The 27,789-nt window shown below is 38.2% G+C and overlaps 1 protein-coding gene across 1 annotated transcript in view; it reads left to right on the forward strand.

The window, feature by feature from the left end:
* The window catches only part of LOC143038875 (uridine 5'-monophosphate synthase-like), a gene marked incomplete at its 5' end in the record, with an annotated part of 77,922 nt that overhangs the window by 27,565 nt on the left and 22,568 nt on the right, over positions 1 to 27,789 (forward strand). The window contains 4 exon segments of the mRNA XM_076208540.1: positions 225 to 348; positions 12,559 to 12,725; positions 12,825 to 12,950; positions 23,004 to 23,118. Of these exon segments, the coding sequence (XP_076064655.1) occupies positions 225 to 348; positions 12,559 to 12,725; positions 12,825 to 12,950; positions 23,004 to 23,118 (532 nt within the window).

Below are 27,789 nucleotides of genomic sequence, written 5' to 3' on the forward strand. Positions count from 1 at the left end.
TTCATCATCCATTTACAACCAATCTCAATTCACTCCAATCTTTGCACTCTCTTACTTGCTTGGCCAACATTCCTCTTGCATCCAATGTCCCCTTCATCAAATCTAAACACTTTATCCTTGATCTTCTCATTTTCCCATCATCCACTAATGCTTTCCACACTCTTTTAGCTTGTCTATTGATTTGATAGGAAAAACAATAACTTGTCTTTCCTGTCTTTGAACAGATGATGGCTATTCTTTTGAAGCACAGTCGCATCAACCAAGCAACTGCAGATTCTGTCATAGAGTTCATAAACTGTCATAATGAGACGTCCATTGTTGCAGATGGTAAAGCAACCTTCAGAAAAAGTAAGATTTAATTCGGCACTTTTTAACATGAATGGATTGTACAGGTGAATAGTTTTCGTTGTACTGCATGTGTAGTCCCTGTACTGAGGTATTGATTCATGGTAACATGCAACCAAAGCTTTAGGGACTGTTTTGGGATGCCTCTATAGACTGGAGATGCACATCATTTGTGTATGACAGAGTAAAATCTCTACTCATAGAGGAATGATGCTATTTTTGTACTACAGCTGTCACTCCTTTATGCTATTCCATTGAAACTATCCATTATTATTTGTGACTCCACCACTTCCAGTACCCTCTGGGTGGAAAGAATTCTGTGGTAGTGTTTTCTATGCACATCATAAAAGGCAACTTAATGAGAATGAGTGATGGGACTAGGGATCCTGCTCTTTGTATACTTATCCTAAAAGTCTTGGAGTAAGAGGGTCTGGGAGGACTCCAACCAGAATGCTAGTAATTGGGTCATTAGATGTGTATCATTGTACATACATATACCAAGGCATTTTCCCCCTTACAAGGGAGGTAGCCAAAAAGGAAAAGGCATAAAATCATTCCCACCCATTCCATCCCTGAATACACACAACCCTCCACCCTCCCTCTTATCTTAGCACCTCCTGGATGACAGGTCATCCCTGCACCTTGTCCACTGCCCTGGGTCAGAAGCAGTGTCGCCAGACACAGCACATTCACAGCAAGGCCACTTCATTAAATTGGCGACCCCCCCTCTCCATCCCCCATGCATAAAAGGAGAAGATGGGGAGAAATCCCTTTGGGCTGCGTCAAATTTTGCTCACACATACTACCTCACCCCCCATTCCACTTCATGCATCACAACATCATCCATATACAACCATTCTCCATTCACCTCTGTCTTCTGTCCTCTCCCGTCCTTCCTCAACAGACATTCCCCTCTTCCCCAAAGCCCCCATCACCCCATCCATCCACCTCATCCTAGGACGTCCCCTCATGTTCACTCCCTCCACATCTGCCTTCCATACCTCTTTTACTAGTCTTTCTTCACTCTTTCCATGTGTCCAAACCATCCCAATACTCTTTCATCAACCCTATCTCCCAACTCCCTTTCCACCCCCATTCTCCTCCTCACCTCCTCATTTCTCACTCTATCTAGCCTAGTAACCCCTATCATACTTCTCAGACACCTCATCTCAAACACATTCAAACTCCTTCTCTCTTCTTCTCTTATGTTCCATGTTTCTGCCCCATACAGTGCTGCATCATTGTGGTATAGATGTTTCTGCCCCCATACAGTGCTGTATCATTGTGGTATAGATAAAAAGGAAGAGGTTGGCAGTTTGTGATGAGGATGGATGGATTGGATGTGTTAGCTATAAGTGAAACTAAGTTGAAGGGTAGGTGTGAGTTTGGGAATGTGGTGGAGTGTTGGGAGTGATGAGGGGACAAGGGAGGGCTCTGTCCAGTGACAAAGGGAATTTATTTATCTTGTAGATTGGACAGTAAGGTGTAATATGTGTCTGAGGGAGGGGAGTGTGCCAGAGGACTGTCACTAACTTCCTCAATTTCTCTTCTGATCCTGCTACAAGCGCAGTGTCGTCCGCAAACAACAGCTGGTTTATCTCCCACGTTTCTCCATTTTCTTTAACCATCCCCAATCTCTGATCCACCACCATTGCATTTACCTCTCGCACCACCCCAGCCATGTATAAATTGATCAGCCAGGGTGACATACATCCCTGACGAAGTCCCACCTTTACCTCAAACCACTCTCTCCATTTCTAATACTAACACACACTCTACTACTATCATAAAAACTCTTGACAGCTCCTAAAAGCTTTCCTTCTATCCCATATATCTGCAATACCTCCCACAGTACCTTCCTGTCTACCCTGTCATAAGCCGTTTCCAAATCCATAAAAGCCCCCAAAAAAATCCTTACCTTTTCCTATAGCTTTCTCGCATATCTGCCTCACCACAAAAATCTAATCAACACAACCTTTACCTGTCCTAAACCCACACTGTTCCTCACAATCACTCCTTCTTTTCCTCTCCTAATCCTTTCAATCAGACCCTCCCATAAACCTTCCCAACTAAACTTAACCACCTAATCCCTCTCAAACTACTACATTCACACTTGTCCCCTTTTCCCTCGTAAAGTGGAACTATACAGGCACTCCTCCAGTCCTCTGGCACTCCACCCTCTCTTACATACATACATTTACCCAGGATTTTTCCCCCTTTCAAGGGAGGTAGCCAAAAAGAAAAAGGCATAAAATCATTCCCACCCATTCCATCCCTAAATACACTCCACTCCCCTCCACCCTCCCTCTTATCTTAGCACCTCCCGAACGACTACCCTCTCTTAAACAAACATTAAATAACCTCACCAGCCAGTCCACCATAACTGCACCTCCTTTTTACAGAGATTCTGCATGACATCCTTCCAGACCAGGTGCCTCACCTGCTCTCATCATTTTAACAACTGCCCTCACTTCATCCTTCCTTATTTCTCCTACATTTTCTTAACTCATCATGGTCATTTTCTTAGCACTTCCCACTGCAACTACCTTTCCCTCCATATCCTCCTTCACATTTAGCAACTCCCAAAAATACCCTGCCCATCTTCCCCTTACTGCCTTCTCTTCCATTATGAGCTCTCCAGCACCTTTTACCTTTTCTTCTCTACCTGATTCACCTCCCCTCCCTCTTTTTATTTCCTTCCAAAACACCTTCTTATTACTTTTAAATTTTTGTCATACTCTTACCCCATTTCACATCTGCTCTCCTCTTTGCCTCCTTTATCTTATGTTTTACTTCTCTTTCTCTTTTCTTTGTACATCTCATATGATTCCCTTGTCCTATTTTGTAACCAATCTGTGAAAGCTTGCCTCTCTTCTACAACCTTCTTTGCTTCCTCATCCCACCACTTACCTTCCATCTATTTCCTCCCGTCCTACTTGTTCCACACATCACCTTTGCACACCTTGTGACTCCCTCCTTGAACTATCCTCATTCCTCCTCCACTCCTAGTTCTACTCTATCCCTTACTCTCTCCCACTCCTGTTTCAGCTTCTTCTTGTACTCCTCTTTTTCTTTTTCATTTAAGCAGTTCACTCTAAGCATCTCCCTACCTTTTGTCCTTTTCCTCTTTCGCCATCTATCCTCCACTCTCAACTTACCTTCCACCAAAAAATGATCTGATATCCCCCCACTCTCTCCCCTTAGAACATGTACATCCTTAACTCTTCCTATTATACTCCTGTCTACCACTACATAGTCCATTAACGCTCTATCTACCACCCTTCCATCCACCACCCTCTCCCATGTGTACTTATGCTTGACTTTCTTCCTAAACACTGTATTTGCTATCATCAACTCTTTCTAGACACATCTCCACCATCAACTCTCCACTACAATTTTTTCCTGGAACTCCACACTTCCCAACCACTCCGTCTATTGCTTCATTTCCTACCCTTGTATTAAGGTCTCCCAATACTACTATATTGACATTTCTCCCTAATCCCTTTATGCACTCATTTAAATGTATCCAAAAGGCCTCCCTTTCCTCTACACTCTTCTCACTACCAGGCCCATATGCACTTACAAAAACCCACATCTCCTTTTCCAGTTTCACCTTCATCCACATTAACCTTGAAGAAATCTCCTTCCACCCCACTACATGTTTACCTATCTCTTCACTTACTAGTATAGCCACACCTTCTCTCTCTCATCCTCCTGAGAACCTCCCCACTACACTTCCAAACTCACACTTGCTCCTCCCTCTCAATTTAGTTTCACTCAAAGCCAACACATCCATCTTTCTTCTCACAAACATACTGCCTATCTTTTCCCTCTTACTCTCATCTCTACTACACACACACACATTAAAAGACCCAAACCTTAGGGTACTGGTAGTGAACTCCTAGACCCTCTTATGCCTTTACTATTTTTAGGAATGTCCCCTGTGGGGCTACAGGGAGAAGGATGCCTAGTCCTAATCCCTGTCCCGTTTTTCTCGCCTCTTACGATTCAAGTGGGAATACCTGGTGGGAGAATTCTATCCCCCACCACATGGTAGGCAAAAAAAAAAGGAAATGAATATTCAGAGAAGTGGTACAGGACAGTAACAAGGGGTTGGGGGACAGCATAATGGAGGGACAGTCGTAGTATAATAAAAGTGTTATAATTTCTCTGTGAACAGAGTCCTCCTCTATCACAGACAAAATGATGTGTGGCTCTGGTCTGTAGGGGCATCCCATATAGACCCTAAAGTATCAACTGCATGCTACTTTACCACAATAACATGCAGCCAATACCCCAATAACATTTCTTGATATTCAGCTTCATTTCAAGCTCTTGTATTTACATAGTTGTATTTATGTTGTTGTATTATATGGGAATGGAGCTATGCTTGTAGTGACCAGTCTTTGTATCTTTCAGCATCTAGTTTGTTCTTAGATTCTTGTATGGTTTTTGCACAAAGTATTGTTTCGTCCAATTTGTTCCATATATCCACCACTCTGTGTGGAAAACTATTTTTCTTTCAAATCTCTTCTATAACTATTCTTTTTGAGTCTCTTTTCATGTCCCCCTTTTTTTTTTTTTTTTATCCCACATTAATAAATCCTCTGTTAAGGACTTCCATCCCTTTCATGATTCTGTAAATGACCAATAGATCTCCTCTTTCTCGTCTTTGTTCCAGGGTTGGTAGTTCCAATTTGAACAATCTTTGTTCGTATGTAAATTTAGAGTGTTGGTGCATCTTTTATTGTTGCTTTTTGGATTCTTTCTAATTTCTTTATATTCTTTTTTTTTTTTTTAACTGGATGTCAGTAGTCACAGTGTACTTCAGTCTTGGTCTTATAAATGTGACTAATATTTTCTTTACAAATTCCTCATCCAAGTAGTCAAGGCCACTGTTATTGATCTTAGAAAATGGAAGGTGTCTCCTACTATTTTGTTAATGTGCTTGTCTGGTGATGTCACTTAGCTAATAATTACTCCTAGGTTCCTTTCTGAGCTAACTTTTTTTTTTACTTTTGTACCATATTTATATTGCCCTGAGGAAGTTGGTGACAGAGTTTGGGAGAGTATGTGATAGAAGAAAGCTAAAGATAAATGTGGGTAAAAGTAAGGTGATGAGATGTACAAGGGGTGAAAGTGGCAGTAGACTGGAAGTGAGCATTAAGGGAGAGCGACTGGAGGAAGTGGATAGTTTTAGATACTTGGGTGCAAATGTGGCGGGAAAAGGAGGAGTCGAGGTGGAGGTATAATATAGATTGAGAGAAGCACGTAAATGCCTTGTGGATTAAAAATTATAATGAGAAAGAGACATGTGGGAATGGATTGTGCCGACAGCACTGTATGGGGTAGAAACATGGCGCATAAGAAAGGAAGACAGGAGGAGTTTAAATGTGCTTGAGATGAGGTGCCTGAAAAGTATGATAGGGGTTACTAGTCTAGATAGAGTTAGATATGTGGTGGTTTGGATAAGAACTGGGATGGAAAGGGAGTTGGGAGATAGGGTTGATGAAAGAGTATTAGGATGTTTGGACACATGGAAAGAATGAGTGAAGAAAGACTAGTAAAAGAGGTATGGAAAGCAGATGTGGAGGGAGTGAACATGAAGGGACGTCCTAGGATGAGGTGGATGGATGGGGTGAAGGGGGCTTTGGGGAAGAGGGGAATGTCTGTTGAGGAAGGACGGGAGAGGACAGAAGATAGGGGTGAATGGAGAATGGTTGTATATGGATGATGTGATGCATGAGGTGGAATGGGCAGGGGGATGGGGGGTGAGGTAGTATGTGTGAGCAAAATTTGACGCAGCCCGAAGGGATTTCTCCCCATCTTCTCCTTTTATGCATGGGGGGATGGAGAGGGGGGGTTGCCAATTTAATGAAGCGGCCTTGCTGTGGATGTGCTGTTACTTGTGACACTGCTTCAGACCCAGCGCAGTGGACAAGGTGAATGTATGACCCGTCATCCAGGAGGTGCTAAGATAAGAGGGAGGGTGGAGGGGTGTGGAGTGTATTCAGGGATGGAATGGGTGGGAATGATTTTATGCCTTTTTCTTTTTGGCTACCTCCCTTGTAAGGGGGAAAAAGCCTTGGTATATGTATGTATGTATGTACTTTTTCCAAACTCCATTATACTACATTTCATGATGTTAAAGTTCACTTCCCATTTTTGACTCCATTCTCAGACTTTATCCAGGCCTTTCTGTAGTGATTCACAATCTTCCTCTGTACTTACTTTCTTTAGTAGTTCTGCATCATCTGCAAAGAAGTTCATATAACATTCCACACCTAGTGATGCAAAAAAAGTTTTTTTTTAATCGCAAGTTGAATTTTTTTTTTTTTACACGTCCAAATTTTTTCAGATATTAAATATCAAGTATATGAAAACAGTTGTAAGTGCTTGATTCATCCCTCCACATATGCGTATCTACCTTATTCAAAGAGACATCAGACACGGTATAAAAATAAACAAGTAATTGACCTTTTTAGTTAGGAGTCAGATGCTGCAATAAGTGTAGATACTGTATATGGGCCAATATGGCTACCTTACAAAATTTACTCTTAGTATAATCTTCAAAAACTAAACACTCCAAATTTCCTTGTCATGAATGGTTAAACATACACATAAAATAGGATATACAATAAGGCATGCACAAATTAATCATGGTCTATGGGCCTGGAAAAAGCAAGAAGAGAGTGCAAGGATAGGGGCAAATGGAGCATTCTGTCACGGCCATCCCATGGAGGGGGGAGGGGAAGTTCCTAGGAACAGGCATCAGACTCAGATATTGTAGATCTAGTAGGCTCTGAACTTTTGACTCCATCAATTCAAGTCCTTTGGTTCCTGCTGTTCCTCTTCAGGCTCCTCAATATCAGAGGGGGAAATCTGAGCCCTCAGAATATTCCGTTTCTGAATCATCCGACTCGAGCTGGAAAGTAGGGATGTTGCTTGAAACAGTAGAATCCCTGCTGGTTGATGGCTGTGGTTGTAGTAGTGGTGGATAAGTGGCAGGAGCTGCATAAAACAAAATATTAAAAAAAAAGAAAACGAAAATATCCATGTTCTTATTCTTTCTATAAAACATGTTATATATATATATATATATATATATATATATATATATATATATATATATATATATATATAAACACTTTTTTGAGTTGCATCTATATCCATACCTTCATCCATTTCATTTATATATATGGCAAACATTATCAGAGCCAATACAGAACCTTGTGGGACTCCACTTATCATTTCTTCCCAGGTCGAGTTTTTGTCTGTAAGTACCACCCTCATTTTTCTCCCATGCAGGAAATCTTCCATCCATTTCAATAACTTTCCTTGTACACCACCTATTATTTTGAGTTTTCTTAGTAGTTTTTTGTGTGGTACTTTATCAAATGCTTTTTGTAAATCTAGGAAAGCACAATTAGACCATCTGTCCCTTTCTTGCACTATTTCTACCTTGAGTAAAAGCAAATTAAGTTGGCACATGATCTTCCTTGTCTAAAGCCAAATTGTTTTGGATTCAGTATGTTATATTCTTCCAGATATTAGTCCATCTACTTCTGATAACTTCACATATTTTAGCTATTGTGCTTGTAAGGGAGGCTGGTCTATAGTTTGTTGGGTTTTCCTTATCCCCCCTTTATATATTGGTACAATATTCGCATTTTTCCAACCCTGTGGTACCTTTCCTTATTTGAGTGAGTAATCAATTATCTTACGTATTTTGTCCATTAGTTCGTCTATACATTCTTTCAGTATTCAATTTGCAATTCCATTTGGACCATGTGAATTTCTGACATTAACCCCTTCCATACGGTGCCGCATACGTAGGCGGCATGAGGAGCAAGTGGATACGCGAGGCTGCCATATCGGCGTCTTGATTATATTTATTGTAGTTGCCCCTGCGTAATGACATACTCTCTAAACTGTCTTCATCACATTTTCTATGGTTATCAAAATTCACGGGTGAAAGAGAGAACGATCGATATAAGCGGTGACTATATTTTATGATGCGAGTATTATTACGGCACATCGTACGTCTGGCAGCTAATGCTGCCCGCGAGATTTTGGCCCGTACTGAAGAGGTTAAGGTTTATTATATGGTCCCTTATTTCCTTCTGTGTCACAGTTATTTCTTTTATTGGGGGGGGGATCTTTCTGTCCTTCCTCCCAACTATGTGTACTTTCAATTGTGAATACAGATTTAAAATGTTTGTTCATAATTTCAGCAATTCCTACATCTTCTATATATTTGTCATTCCCTTGATGCGGTTTTGCTATTTCTTGTTTATCTTTTAATTCGCCATTCACATACTTGTAGAATAGTTTAGGTTGGTCCTTGCATTTGTCTATTATGTCTTTTTCATAGTTTCTCTTTTCTTCCCTGCATATTTTTATGTATTCATCTCTTAGTTTGATATATGTTTGCCACTTACTCATTTTATTTGATTTTTGCCAATCATTCCCAAGCTGTCTCTTTTGTATATTTGGCCTCGCTATATTTTTTATTGTACCAGCACTTAATGTACGCAGTTTCTTGCTTCTGCTCTGGTACATATTTGTCTATTCCTTCATTATAAATTTCTTTTAATATGTTCCATTTCTCTTCTATCTTTTTCTTCATTTAAGAAGTTTTCCCAATTTACATTTTGTGAATACACATTTGAAAGGTCTGTTCATAATTTCAGCCATTTCTATATTTTCTATATATTCTGTATTTCCTTGATGTATTTTCACTATTTCCTGTCTATTTTTTAATTTACCATTTACATACCTGTAGAATACTATAGGTCGCTCCTAACATTTGTCTATTATGTCTTTTTCATAGTTTCTTTTTTCTCCCCTATGTATTTTTACATACTCATTTCTTAGTTTGATATACGTTTGCCACTTAATTTTTTTTTCCATCTTTTCTCAGCTCTTCTATCTTTTGCCCCGCTAATTTTTTTTTTTTCCATCTTTTCTCAGCTCTCTTCTATCTTTTGCCTCGCTACATTTTTTGTTGCAGCAGCACTTAATTTATACCTTTTCCTGATTTTGTTTTGGTATATGTTTATCCACTCCTTCATAGATTTTTTTCAATATTGTCCATTTATTTTCCTATGCTTCTTCGTTAAAGAAATTTTCCCAACTTGCTTTTTGAAAGAATTTTCTGAATGTCAAAATCCTTTTTGTTATATATCAGTCTTCCTTTTCTGTGTTTCTCTTTTCTTCCCAGATAAATTTCCTTTTTTAGTTCAAGCTCAAGTAGTATGTGGTCACTCTTCCCAAGTGGGGTCTTGTATTCAATAATATCCACAATTTCAAGCTCTGACATAAATATTAAGTTTAGTCTCGACTGTTCTTCATTATTTCTGTATCTGGTATTCTCTTTTACCCATTGAGTCATTATTTATTTAGGGTCATATGTAGTAGGGAATGGAGAAGTGGGTGTGGAGATGGGGGGGGGGAGAAATTGTCATGAGAAAGGTATATTGGAATGAATGCAACACTGTATGAGAGGCAGACATGGAATTTAAGAGACAAAATAGATTTAAGTGCCTAAGAAGTATGGTTGGGGTTACAAGGATGGATAGAGTGAGAAATTAGGTGATGAGGAGAGCAGAGGTAGAAAGGGAGCTGGCAAGTAGGGTTGATGAAAGATTAGAGTATATTGGGCACATGAAAAGAATGAGTGAGGAAAGATTAGAACCTAAGAACATAAAGGGGAGACCTAAATTTATCCAATTTAAATCTATTACTAAAAGTACTACCCTGCTGCCTTAATATGATGACCTTACTTGCATTACCTTTGTCATAGCCCTTGACCTATTTGAATACCTTTATTAGATCGCCCCACACTCTTCATCTTTCTGAAGAGTGTAAATTAAGATGCCAAAAGCACGGTTCACACAAGCAATGTTTTGGCACCAAGTTTGTTTTTTCTGGAGCTTTTTCTCACTTTGCTCGAGCAAGGAAAAAGCTGTTGTGAAAATGGGAATTGGGTGCCAAAACATTGCTTGAGTGAACCATGCTTAAGCCTGTCTTCATATGGTAAATTTCCAAGTCCCTGTATGAGCAAATAGTGTGAAAAGCAGAGATGGAGTGAACTTTAGGGAAAGGGTGAAAATGAGATAGATGGATGATTGTGAAAGGGCCTTTGAGCCAAAGGGGAATATCTGTTGAACAGGGAAGGGAGAAGGGAGGAGATAGGTGTGAGTGGAGAATGGTTGTGTATGGACAATAATTTGATGTGGCCAGAAGGGATTTCTCCTTATCTCCATTTTTCACATGAGGGGATGAGGAGGGAAGGTCATTCTGTAAATGAAACTGTTGGCCCTGGTGTGGATGTACTGTATCGTGCTTCTGACCAAAGCAGGGACAGGGATGACCCTTCATTCATGAGGAACTAAGAGAGGGAAACAAATGGGTAATGGATGGGAGTGGAATGGGTGGGGTAGGTGCATGCCAGGACTGACCTCTTCTCTTGTAAAGGGGAAGAGGCCCTTGATATATAGGTAGATAGACCACCAGTACTACACAAAACATCCACACAAAAACACACACACTCATTTGACTAAACAAGCCTGTCAAGACAGATCACCAAACTCTCTACTCCACCAACAACATTCAGACATAAATTCTCACAGAAAAAACTTTCCCACAGCATTACCCAAAGATCAGGACATATAAGAGCTCCAAGTTCTTATCCAGGAGGGTAATAACTGTCAGACAAGAATATAACATATGATCCAAGACCATGATGAGCGTGGTGAAACATTTGGTAAAAAATGCACATTCACAACACCATCCAACATTTAGTACCAACACAGAGTAGGTTTGGCCTTAGATTCAAATTGTCCAGATGAAACCACCACCCAAAAGACACAGAACACCTCGTACTACAGTGCCCCACACTAACAGTCCCAAACAACAGCACTGTATATTTTCCTTGTGTGACTTATGGATCCATGCAGAGGCTGTTGCTGATTAATTACCTGAAGGCTGTAGGCCTTTTGCAAGAGACCAGGGGGAGTGGATTGTTTGATTGTATTTGCTGTACATGTTTATAGGCTTGGGATGGTTTCTCTATCTAGCTACTAGCAAGAGTTTTGGGAGTGTAGGGACTAGGGTAGTCCATATGTGAAAAGAACAGAAATAAGAGACAATTTGTAAGTGATAAAGTTTCCAACCAGTCCAAAGACCATGTACTGGCCCCTCTTGGCTGCACCTTATTATGGAGGTAGGGTTGGTGTGTCCTCTTGCACAGGTTGGTGTCAAGCTCAGTGGAAGGTTGTTTTTCTTTGGATCCTCCTCCTTTCTCTGATGGTGGAAAAACCTCTTGCTGGCAGGACATGGTATCTCCAGTGTACTTCCATATCTTGTGTTGTTAATTTTTGAGGATACATTATCAGAAACTCCAGACCCAGGTACTCAGTCCACCCACCCACCCACCCATCCATTCACCCATCTGTCATGCAGTACATTGACTGTTATTTGATGCAATGTTTCTAATTGTTTCTTCCTCCCATAGACTCACTTTCCTATGTAAATATAGACTGGAAATTTTTATTCATGATATCAACTTGTATTTCTGCATCTTCCTGGACTATTCCATTATCTTTCATCTTGGTCATTCCATCCCTGTGTCTCTGTTTGCCAATAACACAATAATTTTGCTCTGTTTACATTGATCAGTGATATCCTTTCCCAATTTCCATTCTTCTCTTTCCTCATTCTATGTCTTTGCCACTGGTTGATAAGAGGGAAACTGTTATTAGTCGTATGAAAAAAATGGAACCAAGATACTAGAGTTGATAACTTGGGCCAAGTACAAAGGCCTAAGTGCCAGCCCCTTTGGATGACAAGTTCAGGTAGTGAAATTGACCTAATTCTAGTATACAGGAAAGGAGCTACACTCACAAGATTGCAATTCTTGTTCACCAATTCATACCTATTTCTAAACTTTTTTTGTGGTTCCAGCTTGGGCAAAATCATCTTTTAGCCTATTCAAAGTGTCAATGAAATTGATTCTTTCACAGTGTTTAGCATGAATTTGTATACAAGTGACACCAGTTTGCATTGCAGTGGGTCCATCCTTGTTACATTTGACATACTGTTAGAAGTGTATGATTTATATTTTGTTTGAGGTTGGGGGGTTCTAGTTATTAATCTTAAGTGTGTGTGAAAGTCCTCTTATAATATTTTGGTATCACTATTTGAGTGCAGCCCTTGTACAGAAAAATAGGACAGAGATGAGCTTTGGTTCAAGAATACAAACAACTGTCCACCCTGTGGCTCAGAAACTGTTAGCACTCATGGTGAAGAAGAAATCGAATCTTTGTGTAGCTGCTGATGTTGACACCTCTGCAAAACTTTTGGAATTAGCTGAAAAGGTTTGAGGTTATGTATTGGTATTTGTAGATTTGATTAAAAAAAAATATATATGACATAACTTTTCACTATTTTAAAATCTTGTCATACCTTTATTGTAGGTAGGTCCATTTATTTGCTTGTTCAAAACTCATATGGATATCATCAAAGACTTCTCAAAGAGCACCATTAGCAGCCTAAAGGACCTGGCAGTTAAACATGATTTCATCTTATTTGAAGACAGGCAAGTAGTTTAAAGATTAATTTTATATTTACGTAATTGAATAGTTTCACTGACTGGAAATCTCTTGCCCCACAGTGGTCTTTAGCCCTCCCACACAAGAAAATTGGACTGTTGTATCAGTGTGGGACTGTAATTGTCACAAACATTTAATAGAAGGAGGATGAGGGGACCAATCTCCTTTTGTCAACTTTCTTATATGAAAAGGTGGTGGAAATCTTAAGCTCAGTCCAAAGACTGTCAACCCTTTGAGGCTGAACCCCCACATAGGGGGGATGGGTGAGGATGTTAACCTCATCCATACAATGACCTTTGTGGGCATTATGAGGCATGAGTGGGTATATGAGGATGCCAGTGTCAGCATCTTGATTATATTCATTTTGTAGTTGTAGCTGAGTGACCCTTGTATTGTGAATTGGGTTGATTGTCTTTTCTGTGGTTATTGATATTCATAGTGAAAGAGAACAAGTAATACAGCTGTGACTTTATATTTTATAATGCCAGTATTGTGATGCATCATCGAATCATAATGCATCAGGCATTCGATACTGTGTGTGAGAATTTGGCTTGTATTGAAGAGGTTAATGGATTTTTGAAGATGGACAACAGGGAAGGTTCTCTCTAATATCCATCTGACAGGACTTCCACATACAGGTACCCAACATAAGACCTGTCGGAATGTAATGTACTGGAAACAAGGTACAGCTCTGATTAACCAACTATCACAGAACTTTTCCATTGCTAAATCAAATATGTCATTTTGGGTCATGCACTTTGAAAAAGTATAAAACCACCCAAAACCCTTAGTTTACTACCTAAGCCTTAAAGATAATATAAACATGATAACAAACTACAGTTGTATAAAATAGTGTTCCTATCTTATTTTTCCAAATGAGACTACAAACAAATGAACACACTTTTAATAAAAAATCGCTTGCACATAACTTTTTTTTTTATTTTCTGTTTTATCATTTTATTGCATTTTCTTTTTTCTCTTACCATATCTTACAAACAAATGAACTCTTAATGAATAAGAAATCACTCACACTATTTTTTACATTTTCTATTTTATCATATTTTGCATTTCCTTTGTTTCTCTTAGCCTAAATTAAATACACTTATTCAGAGTTGGAAGAGTAAAGCAAGGGGTGGGACACTTCCTTTGTTGTGGCTGAAGTCATCCTGATAGGGTAATACAGGCATTCAATAGTGAAGGTGATGAACAGAACCGGCTGCTGGATGATGTTTGTATTTATTTTCTCTCTCCGAATGAACAGCGCCACACACGGCATTATTGGTTACTAACAAAAACAAAGGAAAAAACAGAATTCTGTGATGCGTACAGTTACACATCCAAAATGTACATATTTTCTGCACTATAACAAAATAATTGCAAACTCCATAAACAAAATACGAACACACTTCTTTTATAACTGAACACTGATGCAAGTGATGAAAGTTTGTCATCCTTAACACCCCCCCTCAAACTGAAATCGCCCTCTGATTGTGCTAAACTTACACAAAGTACCCTTGGAGAGAGGTTTAGTAAACATATCTGCAACATTTTCATCTGAGGGTACATACACTAATTTGACAGATCCATTTTCGATCTGACTTCTGATAAAATGGTATCTGATGTCTATATGCTTTGATCTTTGATGATACACTGGGTTTTTAGCTAAGGCTATAGCACCTTGGTTATCTACAAACAGTATTATAGTGTCTCTCTGACATTCTGTTATATCTGCATAGAGTTGTGCTAAAAAATTACATTCTTGTACAGCATGACTGATAGCTACATATTCTGCCTCACAAGTGGAAAGAGCCACTACTCTTTGTTTCTTACACTTCCAGGATATAAGTGGACCATGGGCACTCATTTTGAAACAATAACCAGTAATACTATGGCGGTCCTCAGCAGACCCCCAGTCAGAATCACAGTAACCTGTTAATTTCAATCCTGCTTTTGATTTACCAAATTTCAAACCATAGTCAAGTGTTCCTTTAACATACCTTAAAACATGTTTAGCTAAACCAAGATGATTTACAGTTGGTTTTGACATATACTGTGATAACTTGGTAACCACAAAACATAAGTCGGGTCTGGTTGCAGTCATGATATAAATTAGACTACCCACTATTCTCCTATAGTGCTTAGGATTATCTAGTACATAGGATTCACAGTCTATTATTTTACAGATACCTGGATCACATGGGATACACTTCGGTTTGCAGTCTGACATATTGAATCGTTCTAGAACTTTCTCACAGTACCTCTTTTGATTCATTATTATACAACAGTCATTAAATACAAACTCAATGCCAAGGAACCATGATAATTTGCCCAAATCTTTCATTTTGAATCTCTTATTCATATTCATCTTGACAGAATTTAGCACCTTATTATCACTAGCAGCTATGACTATATCATCAACCCAAAACAGAATCCATACAGTAGATGTTTCATCTGTTCTCTGATATACACAATGGTCAGTTTGCGATTGTACAAACCCCTCCTCGGTTAGACTGCTATGCAATAATTTATACCAATTTCTGCCACTCTGTTTTAAGCCATACAGAGACTTCCTTAATTTACAAACTAGCTTATTACCATATTCATCAGTTTTTTACAAATCCTTCTGGTTGCTCAAGGTAAATCTCACAGTCAATATCTGCATTTAAATATGCGGTGCTGACATCCATCTGATGGATTATATAATCACTTTGTACAACTAATTGCAATAACATTCTCAATGAAGTAAGTCTGGCTGTTGGTGAAAATGTTTCATGATAGTCTATATCTTGAACTTGGGAAAAGCCTCTCGCTACGAACCTGGCTTTATATCTGTCACCACTATCTGGGTCATTTTTCACATTAAAAACCCACTTACCTCCTATAACTGATTTACCATCAGGTAACCTTACTAGATCAAAAGTGTCATTTTCTGTTAGGGCATCAATTTCCTCTTCCATTGCTTTTTGCCATAAATGTGACTCTGGGGACTGCATAGCTTCTAAATAAGTCCCTGGGACCTCACATACCTTATGACAATAATAGGTGGTGTATCCTGCTAAATTATAATCATCATCATCTTTCTCTACAACATAGTCATTTAGATACCTAGGTGGGTTCCTCACTCTTGGAGGATTTTTCCCTTCAATGTTTAGCTTACTAGTTTTGTTCTCATTCTTTGTCTGTTCAGAATCCTTTACTGCTGGCTGATGAACTTGTGATGTGGGACGACACGTCACTTCATCATCACTATCGCTTTCATAGATATTAGACTTTGGCATTTCTACTTCATGTTTATCCATAAATCTTACACATCTTACTCTCCTTACTTCCTCTTGGTCAGGAAAATACACAAGATAAGCAGGGCTCTGCCCATCATACCCCACAAATACCCCCCTTTTACAACGTGCATCTAACTTCTTACAATTTTGAATATATGCATAGCATATTGTGCCAAATACGTGCATGTTACTTAAGTTAGGTTTTCTCCCAGACATTGCTTCTACAGGTGTCTTCCCTACCCTTGAATTATAACACCGGTTCCTTATGTATGCAGAAGCTTTCAATGCATATGGCCACATTGTCTTGGGTAAATTTGCCTCCAATAACAAACATCTTGCCATTTCACAAAGAGTTCTCCATGAGCGTTCCGCTGTGCCATTTTGATGTGGGGAATAAGGGGCTGTGTATTCCTGCTTTATCTTGTGTTTCACCATCAAAGACTTAAACTCTTTAGATATATACTCACCACCATTGTCAGTTCTCATACGTTTGATTGAGCCCAAAGGAGCAGTATCAGCCAAATACCTTTCTGTGGCTGATAATGCATCTTTCTTGTCTTTCAATAAATAGACCATAAAGTTACCAGAGTAATCATCAACAAATGTTATAGCATATTTGAATCCGCCTTTACCAACTACATTCATTGGGCCAGTTATGTCACTATGTACTAATTCTAAACTATTTGTAGCCCTTGTATCAGGTTCCTTATTTCTAAATTTACTCATCTTGCCTAAAATGCAGGTTTCACAATTTACATCCTCTCTGTCACCTGAAATGTGCATACCATCGACTACCCCCTCAAGCTTCCGAACATCCTTCATATTACAATGACCAAGTACCTTGTGCCACTCTTCGGCTGTGCGGTTACTATGTTTCTGGGTATTTCCAACATAAACATTGTTAATAAAATACAGATTACCCTGCCGTTCCACGTTGAATATAGAGCCATCTGATGTCATGAGCTCTGCATGGTTTGGTTCAAAGTTTACACATACACCTTTTCTTGTGGCAGCTGGAACAGAAAAAATGTTGAATTTGTATGATGGGATATACAACACATCTTTCATAATCATTTCTTTTGGCTTCCCATTAATATCATTTAGCACTACACTGGCATCACCTTTGCCTAACACAGTCCCAATTTGCTTGCTACCGTCTGCAAGTTGCATTACTTGCTTATCTGGTTCAAAGTTTTTGTTGAACTTAATAAACTTAGATTTATCAGTTATAATGTGTACTGATGCACCACTGTCTACCAGTAATGTGCTGGTACCTGCCTTAATTCTAGTTGATTGAGTGCTGGTCTGGAATACGAAGCTGTGAGTGCCGTCTCCTTCGTCGCTACTGTCTCCTTCGGTTGTTCCATTTCCCTCACTGCTCACTGTGTGTGCTTTGGTTGCATTCTTCCTTTTGCACTGGTGTGTGTTGTGTGTATTAGATCTGCACAGACTGCACCACTTGCTAGGTTTCTTCTGGTCACCACTAGTTCGCCTGAGGCATTGATAGGCCTTGTGGCCTGGTCTGCCACATATAAAACATTTAAATATATACCTGCCTCTGTCACTGTTTGCATTCATCACGTTTTCTTCTTCGCGTGAGCTTTTCAACTTTCCTGATTCTTCATAGCTCATGAGTGCCTTCTTGAATTCTTGAAAAGTCATTTGTTTTTCTCGTTGCTCCATCACTGTGCTGATTGTGTCATATGCTGTAGGGAGTCCATTTAGCACCATGGCTATAAGCATGCTGTCACTTATATTTTCTTCTGCTTTCTTCAGTGCCGCTGTAGCTGCTTCAGCTCTTAAAATATAGTCTATTAACTCCTCATCACTAGCTAATCTGAGTGTCGTCAACTTCTTGTACAGAGAAATCACTCTCGGTTTACTTGCACCCAGATAGTAATTTCTTAAAATATCTAACGCTTCCTTGCCTTTGTCCGTTGCATCTCTAATAATAAGAGCTATGCTCCTATCATCCAGCAGTTGAATCAGCTCGGCATATACTTCCTTATTCTCGTCTGTACTCGGTGATGTCTTCGTCAACACGCTGTCCAGTTTCTTGGTTGTCAGGTAACCTTGGAATTTCGCTTCCCATACCTCGTATTTATCCCCATCACCGTCGAAAACGAGCCTGTGCCTGGGCCCATAACCTGTTGTGGCTGAAGTCATCCTGATAGGGTAATACAGGCATTCAATAGTGAAGGTGATGAACAGAACCGGCTGCTGGATGATGTTTGTATTTATTTTCTCTCTCCGAATGAACAGCGCCACACACGGCATTATTGGTTACTAACAAAAACAAAGGAAAAAACAGAATTCTGTGATGCGTACAGTTACACATCCAAAATGTACATATTTTCTGCACTATAACAAAATAATTGCAAACTCCATAAACAAAATACGAACACACTTCTTTTATAACTGAACACTGATGCAAGTGATGAAAGTTTGTCATCCTTAACATCCTTAACGGCAAAAAAAGTACTCTCTTAAATTTTCTCCGTGACTGCTAGGTGAGCACTATTTTCATACTGTTGGAATTGAATCACGACATACTCAAAAGATATAGATCCAATTTGAAGATGTTATGTCACTAAAATCACTGCTTGAAGATGATTCATATAAATGTTGCTCAGTCTCATTGTTTTCAATAGTTCTAAGTATTGTGGGGTTATTCATTATTAGTGTCCAAGAGTTCACACACAACAAGAAGTTTTTTTTTTTTTTTTTTTCAATCTTCCATCACACTTTTCAATAAGGACATCAGTCACAATTCTAAGATTGATTGTTATGTGCTTCGTATGTTTTTAGTAGGGTCTTGGTAATATTTCAAGTGCCAAACCATTGTATTTTGCTGGAAAGGCCTAATAGCCAAGATGTAGACATTGCTATGAGTAATTTCTGTAAATCTGTAAACAAAAAATATATAAGATGACACATTTTAGAATAGTTTTAGACTATATTTTAATTCTTTATATTCTATGAGGCTCATTAGTAAACAATAACAACCAATCACACACACACTTCTGTACCAACATGTAGATCTAAACTACAACTATCTGTGCAGATTCTGTACAAGTAGCAACTTGTTGCAAAAATTGCTAGATCGTTTGGAACTTACGAATTGACAAAAATTTGTAAATACAAGGTGTTCACTTGTAAGTTAATTACCGGTACATGAAAATTAAAAAAATAAACAACCTTTATTTGTTTGTTGTTAGCTCTGAAGTCGAAGATGGCCATGACATTGCCTTTTATTTATTTTTTCTTTTCAATTTATTTTTGTTTTGAGGTCCCCTTTTTTATATATAATAGCCTAGTGATGTACTTTTATTTATTTTTATTTTAATAAAGGTAGATTATGAGCTTTAAGTGTGAAAAATGTGTACAGTTGATGGACAATGTATAAATATGGTGCTTGCCTGTGTTAATTATATGAAAAATACTAGCATACTCAAACTTTTTTTTTTTTATATACTGATTCCAATAGCCAGAGCTTATGTCTTAATATTTCTCATCTATAAAATTTGTTCAATTTTGATATCCCAGGGGTTGAATCTGGACCTCAAATTTTTGCCCAAGTTGGATTTTTTTTTCCTCAACCTAGAGTTCTAAAACTCTGATATATGGATTCCTTGGTTTTTTTTTCTGAGTTTATATATATATATATATATATATATATATATATATATATATATATATATATATATATATATATATATATATATATATATATATATATATATATATATATATATATATAACATAAAACTATGACCTTTATCACCCTAGTCATTGGTGGTCGCCAAATGTTAGTGACCTCTCATATGACCCCAAAACATCTGAAGTCGTGTTACAAGAACTGTTGTTTGAATTAATTTTAAATTTTAGAAAGGTGTTTAGAGCCCTGAAACTACCTATAAACCAAATAGCAGCAAAATTGGAGAGATGAGGGTGTTAATTTGAATTGTTTTTTTCTTTATCTTGCAGAGAATGCCCCGCTATCATACTGGTCAGGGACAGTATTCAGTAGTTTAATAGTATCTTATCTCCTCCTTATTGTTGTTGAATAATGTCTAATAATTAATTGATTTGTTGCCCTTGGTGTGTCTTGCAGAAGACCCACAACCTCCAAGAATCTGGCAACAGTCTCTGATCATAACCATAAATCACTTAGGGAAGAGGTATTGTGTTGTCTGTGTATCTTGACACTGCCCAAAACATACATACATACATATACCAAGGCTTTTTTCCCCCTTACCAGGGGGGTAGCCAAAAAGGACAAGGCACAAAAACATTCCCACCCATTTCATCCCCGAAAACACTCCACTCCCCTCCACCCTCCCTCCCATCTTAGCACCTCCTAGAACACTCCACACCCCTCCACCCTCCCTCCCATCTTAGCACCTCCTAGAACACTCCACACCCCTCCACCCTCCCTCCCATCTTAGCACCTCCAAAACTTACAGTATGATAAACATGGAAACACAGCAATGCATTTACCTATTTATTTATTCTATTATTCATTCTTTTATAGTGATATCTGGGCCCAATCCAGAGATCAGGTTCTGAAGACTAGGTACCAGCCCCTTTGGGGCCACACCTTTGTGCAGAGATGGGGATAGTTTGATACCTTTACACCAGGGTTGGGGGAGGGGTCTAGTTTTTCTCTACAGGCAGAATTCTCAGTCCTCTTCCAGTTGGTAGTATTGCCTTTTTTCATTATTTTCTTTAATTAGCATTAATCCTGCAGGAAAAGCCCTCCCAACAGCAACAAGAACCACACTTGCATGACTGTGTTCAGGACACCATCCAGCACTAAGACTGTACCAGTATAGAACAAGTCTAGTCAGAGAAACAAACTGCCCAAGATGCAACCAGCTTATGAAAGACACTGAATCCATCTTACTCCCTCACCCTAGCCATACCCAGACAACACATTTCTTCCTTGAGGTACTTGTGAGCCAATCTAGTGGTTATTGCCAGTTATCTGGGAACCGTGGGTCTCCTGCAAGAGAGACCTGGGACCATGGGTTGATTGATTGGTTGTTTTAAGATGAGTCTTAATAAAGAAAATGTTGAATATGGATAACAAATGAAAATTAAATGATAAAAGTAGTATTGTAAATCTATATCTAAAAAGGCATCTTACCCCTCACAAGGGAGCCAACCAAGGAATGTACCTACACACCTGACACCCATCCATTATGTATTTATTTCCTGTTTCACATGTGGAGAGCTGACAACTGGCAACTGGTCTCCTGCTATTACTCTCAGCTGATGACATAGAAACAGTCCCACACCAGTACAACACAGACAAGACCAAAAATTCTTTCTAGAGACTGTGGCAGGGCCCAAGGACCATTGCCAACTGCTGTGGGGCTGGATGTTTTCCACTTGTCAAACTTGAAGCAACAATTATTATTTGATTTATAATCATTTACTTGATAGTGTCATGCATGCAGGGAGTGAATTAAACTCTCCTTGTTGGAAATACCACATGAACATTATTATGCCCACAAGAACTTGAGGCTAGGTATGATTAATTGGAAAATAGGAGGTGAGACCCAACAAACATTGCTCCTTTCCTGTACTTCACAATTGGATAAATACACACATGCTTTGTCATTAAAATTAAATTTATTTCCAACATTATAATTGCAATCTGTTGCCCCAAGTGTCTCTTAAATTACTTTGAATTGCATCTTGTTTCAGTGTACCTCACTACTCATATTTCCCTCTTTGTACCTTTCTCTATGACCCCCTTCCCACTTGTGGTGAAATGTTGACATTGCCCCCCCCCCCCATCTCCTCTTCCAATTCTCTCCCCAGTAAATATGCTTATTGGCAACCAGCACATACAAGATAATGTACACCTTATCCTTCACTGCCCACCACTAATAATCCCTAGATGACATTATAGTTCTTTCCTGAGTGTTGTATGACCACCCAGTGGATTTTGCTCGTTACTGGGGAGCTGTGGGTCTCCTGTGAGAGAGACCTGGGGCAATGAATTGATTACTTTCGTATTGGCAGTAGCCCCATTTACACACACAAACTAATCCCATGGGAATATGTTGTCTGACCTAGTTGAGCCCAAATTGTTGTAGCCACCCTTGTGGTCCTCACCTATGGATATGGCAACTCACTTTCTCTAGTTATAATCTTCTGTCTAGGTGAATCAAATTTCTCTTTTTTCTGTATCTTCTGTTAACTCTTATACACTGTACCCTCCAGAGTTCTTCCAAGGAATCCCCTGAGAGCACATATACAAGATCCTACATGAGCTTTGCAGTGATGTAGTGATTTCCTAAGGCCAATGATCTTTATATTTAGGATCCTCCCCAATGGGCATGCTCTTACATTCATGAACCAATTGAATTTTCTCCATTTCACCAATCAGATTCTTTGTTTTAAGTCTGTAAGGCAATATTGTTTACTTAGAATAATATTGAGTCTCTGCATAATATTTAGGTTATAAAGGAATGTCATATCAACAAAATACAAATATAGAGCTCCTGGGCTGTTGTTTACAAACTAATTTATTATCTACACAAAATGAAAAGGTGGATTCAGGTGGCTTGCTGGGGCTGTTATTTTCAAACAACATAACTATGAAATATGACAACTCATCTTCTACCCCTATTTCTACCCTCTTTTCTACCAGTCTCTTACATTGTTTTTTTACTCAAAGTTTTTGTATTTGGTGCATTAACTCTATTTTGAAATACAGGTAAAATGTTTGCTTTTCTCCTATTTCTATAGAAAGTTTGGAGACATTGGAAACACAGTAGCAAGTCAGTATGGAGGTGGATTGTATGATGTAGTTGACTGGGCAGATATCGTCACTGTTCATGGATTGCCAGGAGATGGTGTCATTAAAGGTTAGTTAATTTTCTTAAAATCGTTTGGTGAAAGGTAAAATTATTTAAGAATTACTTTCACATAGATAATAATGAAATCTGAAGTTCTTGTGATTCTTGTGATTATTATCATTATTATATCTAGTTGTACTAATCTCTGCAGCATTATGATATTGTCAGTCAGTCTTTTGGTCCATTGCCCCTGGTCTGTCTTGCAGATCTGCAGCCTCCAAATAACTGGCAATGGCCCTAAAGTAGGTCCATAAGTCACTTGGAGAAAATATTTTGTGTTGTAGGTGAGGAGCACTGTAGTTTAGCGTGTTGTTTCTTTTGCATGTTGGATGTATCTAGGGCAGTTTGAATCTGTGACCAGACCTACTGTGTTGGTAATGTTTCACCACTGGATGGTGTCTAGAATGTATGTGCACCATTGTATTTTCCTAGTTCTATTTTACAGGAAGGGAGCTATGCTTGTAGTGACCAGTCTTTGTATCTTTCGGTATCAAATTTGTTCTTAAATTCTTGTATAGTTTTGCACTCATTGTTTCCTCATCCAGTTTATTCATCCACTTGATGTGGGATGGTTTGGTCTGTAGGGATTATATCTTGGGAGTTGTCAGTGTTGTATTGAGGTTGATTGTGGAGTTTTTTATTTTTGACTGAGAGGATTAGGAGGGAGTAATTGGGGAGGAACAATGTGGGTTTAGGACAGGTAGGGGTTGCATGGATCAGATTTTTTGTAAGATATGTGAGAAAGCTTTAGCAAAGGATAAAGATGTTTTTTTGGGACTTTATGGATCTGGAAAAGGCTTATGACAAGGTAGACAGGAAGGTACTGTGGGAGGTTTTGCAGATATATGGGATCGGAGGAAAACTGTTAAGGTAGGTCAAGAAATTTTGAGAGTAGGAGAGACTGTTAGAAATAGAAATGGAGGTAAAGGTGGGACTTTGCCAGGGATGTGTCATGTTGCCTTGGCTGTTCAATTTATACATGGATTGGGTGGTGTGGGAGGTTAATGAAAGGGTAATGGACAGGGGATTGGAGATGGTTCAAGAAAATGGAGAAAAGTGGGAGATAAGCCAGCTGTTGTTTGCTAATGACACTATGCTAGTGGCAAGATCAGAGGAGGGAATAAGGAAGTTAGTGACAGAGTTTGGGAAGGTGTGCAAGAGGAGAAGTTGAATGTAAATATGGGTTACAGTAAGGTGATAAGATGTACAAGGGGAGAGGATGGTAGCAATTTAGAAGCGAGTATTAAAGGAGAGAGGAAGGAGGAAGTGGATAGCTTTAGATACAGTGAGTCCTCCTTATACAGTAATTCTTTATCCGGTAAATTCACAGTAAAGGTATTTGGTAATTGCTACCCTCGATTCTATTTATGGTAAGAAAAATTCACATACGGTATCCGTTCGTGTTTTGAAGAGGAAAGAGCAGGGAGAAGGTACGTCTGCCATATCCTATTATTACATGTTATAATGGGTTCGGTATATGGTAATTTCAATTTGCGGTAAGTTTTTCAGGAATGCATATGTACTGTATAAGGAGGACTTACTGTACTTGGAGTCACATGCAGCAGGAAAGGGAGGAGTGGAGGTGAAGGTAAATTGTAGATTGAGAGAAACAAGTGCCTTGGGGTATTAAAAAGTGTAATGAGGAATAGACATTTGGGAATGGATTCCAAGAGGAGATTGTATGAAGGGGTGATTGTGTCAGTAGCACTGTATAGGATGGAGACATGGAATATAAGAGATGAAGAGTTTAAATGTATTTGAGATGAGGTGGTTATGTATTTACCTAGTTGCATTATATGGGAAGGGAGCTATACTCGTAGTGATCCACCTTTGTATCTCTCAGCATCTAGTTTGTTCTTAAATTCTTGTATGGTTTTTGCACATAATATTTTTTCATCCAATTTGTTCCAGACATCTATCACTGTGTGTGGAAAATTATTCTTTTTCAGATCTCTTCTATAACTAACCTTTTTGAGTTTCTTTTTGTGTCCTCTTGTTTTTCTTGTCCCACTTTAATAAATCTTCTCTATCAAGGACTTCCATACCTTTCATGATTCTGTAAATAGCCAGTAGATCACTTTCTCTTCTTTGTTACAGGGTTGTTAGTTCCAATTTGGACAATCTTTGTAAATCAAATTTGAAAGTGTTGGTGCCATCTTTGTTGTTGCTCTTTGGATTCTATCTAATGTCTTTATATTCTTTTTTGTGTTAGGTGTCCATAGTGTTGCAGCATATTCCAATCTTGATCTTATTTTCTTTACCATTTCCTCATCCTTGTAGTTAAAGGTCACCTTTATTGTTCTTATTAAATTGTAGGTTTCATGTCTTTGTTAATAATTACTCCTAGATCCTTTTCCAAGCTAACTTTTTTTTACTTCTTTTGTACCAACCATATATTGCCCTGATATTCTATTCTTACTTTTTCCAAACTCCATTATACTGTATTTCTTGATGTTGAAATTCACTTACCACTTTTGGCTCCATTTCCAGACATTGTCCAGATCTCTCTCTGAAGTAATTCAGTCTTTCTCTGTACTTATTTTCTATAGTAGTTTTGCATCATCGACAAAGAAGTTCATGTAACATTCCACACCTTCATCTATGTCATTTATATATATGGCAAACATTATTGGAGCTAGTACAGAACCTTGTGGGACTCCACTTATCATATCTTTCCAGATTGAGTTTTTGTCTCTAACTACCACCCTCATTTTTCTCCTGTTCAGAAAATCATCCATTTCATTAACTTTCCTTATACACCAGCCCAAAGAGATTTCTCTCTGTCTTCAATGTTATTGCATGAGTGGCATCCACTGATATAATGAAGTGGCCTTGCTGTGGATGTGCTTTACAAAGGATTACAAAGGTGGAGCATGCCGACAGGAGACCCCCTGGTCCATATCTAGATCGGATGCGAAAAAAGAAAAATCATAATAATTAATAAATAAAAACTATAATAATGTAAATAACAAATAAAATACATAAATAAATGCATAGGTATAGTTAAATAATGAACAGGTAAATAGTAAATAATAATGAATTGACGTATAACTAATAATAAATGAAAATCAAAACAGACAAATGATAACAAAACAAAAACAAATAATATGAAATAAATTATAATCATTACAGCATCTTAGGTGTTTATCTAAATGATTCTTATAGCTTCAAACTGAACTACATTGCACTACCTGTGCAGAAAGTTTATTCCATTCATTAACTACACGGTTGGCAAAGTTGTTTCTACCTACTTCCAAATTGAATCTATTTCCGGACAGTTTGAGACCATTGTTTCTTGTCTGATTCTCATTCAATGTGAAAATGTTGTCACTTTTGATGTTGTCAATTACCTATAGAATTTTAAAGACCCGAATCAAGTCACCTCTGAGTCTACGCTTTTTTAGGGAAAACAGATTCATATGTTTTAGTCGATTTTCGTATGATTTATTTTTGATATTTGGAATCAGTTTTGTGGCTTGCCGTTGTACTTTTTCCAGTCTGTCAATGTCTTTAATGAGATACGGTGACCATAGGGAAACGGCATATTCCAAATGTGGACGAACTAACGATTCATATAGCTTGTTAATGAGTGATGGACTTTTGAAATCATAAGATTGCGCAATCAGTCCTAGAATCTTATTTGCTTTCTCAAAGGCTGAAATACACTGCTTGGATGATTTGAGATTGTTACTGATAATTATGCCGAGATCTTTTTCATTATCCATTTTTGTTAACGAATTTCCAAATAACTTGTAATCGTTTCTTACTGTTATTTTTACCTATGTGCATTACCTTGCATTTACTTGTGTTAAATTTCATTAGCCACTTTTCAGACCATTGCTGTAATTTATCTAAATCGCCTTGAATATCTAATTGGTTTAAGTGATCATTTGCCATTCTGCACAGTTTTGTATCATCAGCAAATTTGGAAACAGTAGATTTTAGTCCATGGTCTATATCATTTATATATACTATGAATAGAAGTGGCCCACGAACAGAACCCTGAGGAACTCCACTTGTAACATTTTTCCATCTAGAAGTTTTTCCATTTAAAACAACTGTTTTCGATCATTCAACCAATTACTAGTCCAACTTTATAGGCTACCACTTATTCCATGCGAAGCTAATTTAGTAAGTAGTCTTTCGTGTGGGACGGTATCGAAAGCTTTTGCAAAGTCTATTGAATCTATATTGTTTCTGTCATCATAATTTGAGATAACTGTGTTGTAGAATTAGAGTAAGTCACGCAAGAACGTTTCCATCTGAAACCATGCTGGCTATCATTTATCAAATGGTTACTTTCTAAATGATGTTCGATAGCATCTCTGATTATAGTTTCCATTATTTTTCCTACGATTGAAGTCAATAGTTATTTGGTTTCTTTTTGTCAATAATTATTTGGTTTCTTTTTGTCACCTTTTTTTGAATATGGGAGTAACGTTAGCTAGCTTCCATTCTCTTGGGACATCTCTGGATATGATGGATTTCTTGAAAATAATTTCTAATGGAACAACAATCTCATTTTTCATTTCCTTTAAGATTCTTGGATGCCAACCATCAGGCCCTGGTGTTTTATTAACTTTGAGTTTCTCTATACACCTTTTAATTTTTTCTTTTGTTATATTTACCGTAGTAAGTTTACCCTAGACTTTTCACAGGTTTCAGTTTGCAGTTCACTTT

This window comes from Oratosquilla oratoria, chromosome 25 (assembly GCF_046742065.1).
Source record: "Oratosquilla oratoria isolate Oo_2021 chromosome 25, ASM4674206v1, whole genome shotgun sequence".
NCBI classification, from domain to species: Eukaryota; Metazoa; Arthropoda; class Malacostraca; order Stomatopoda; family Squillidae; genus Oratosquilla; species Oratosquilla oratoria.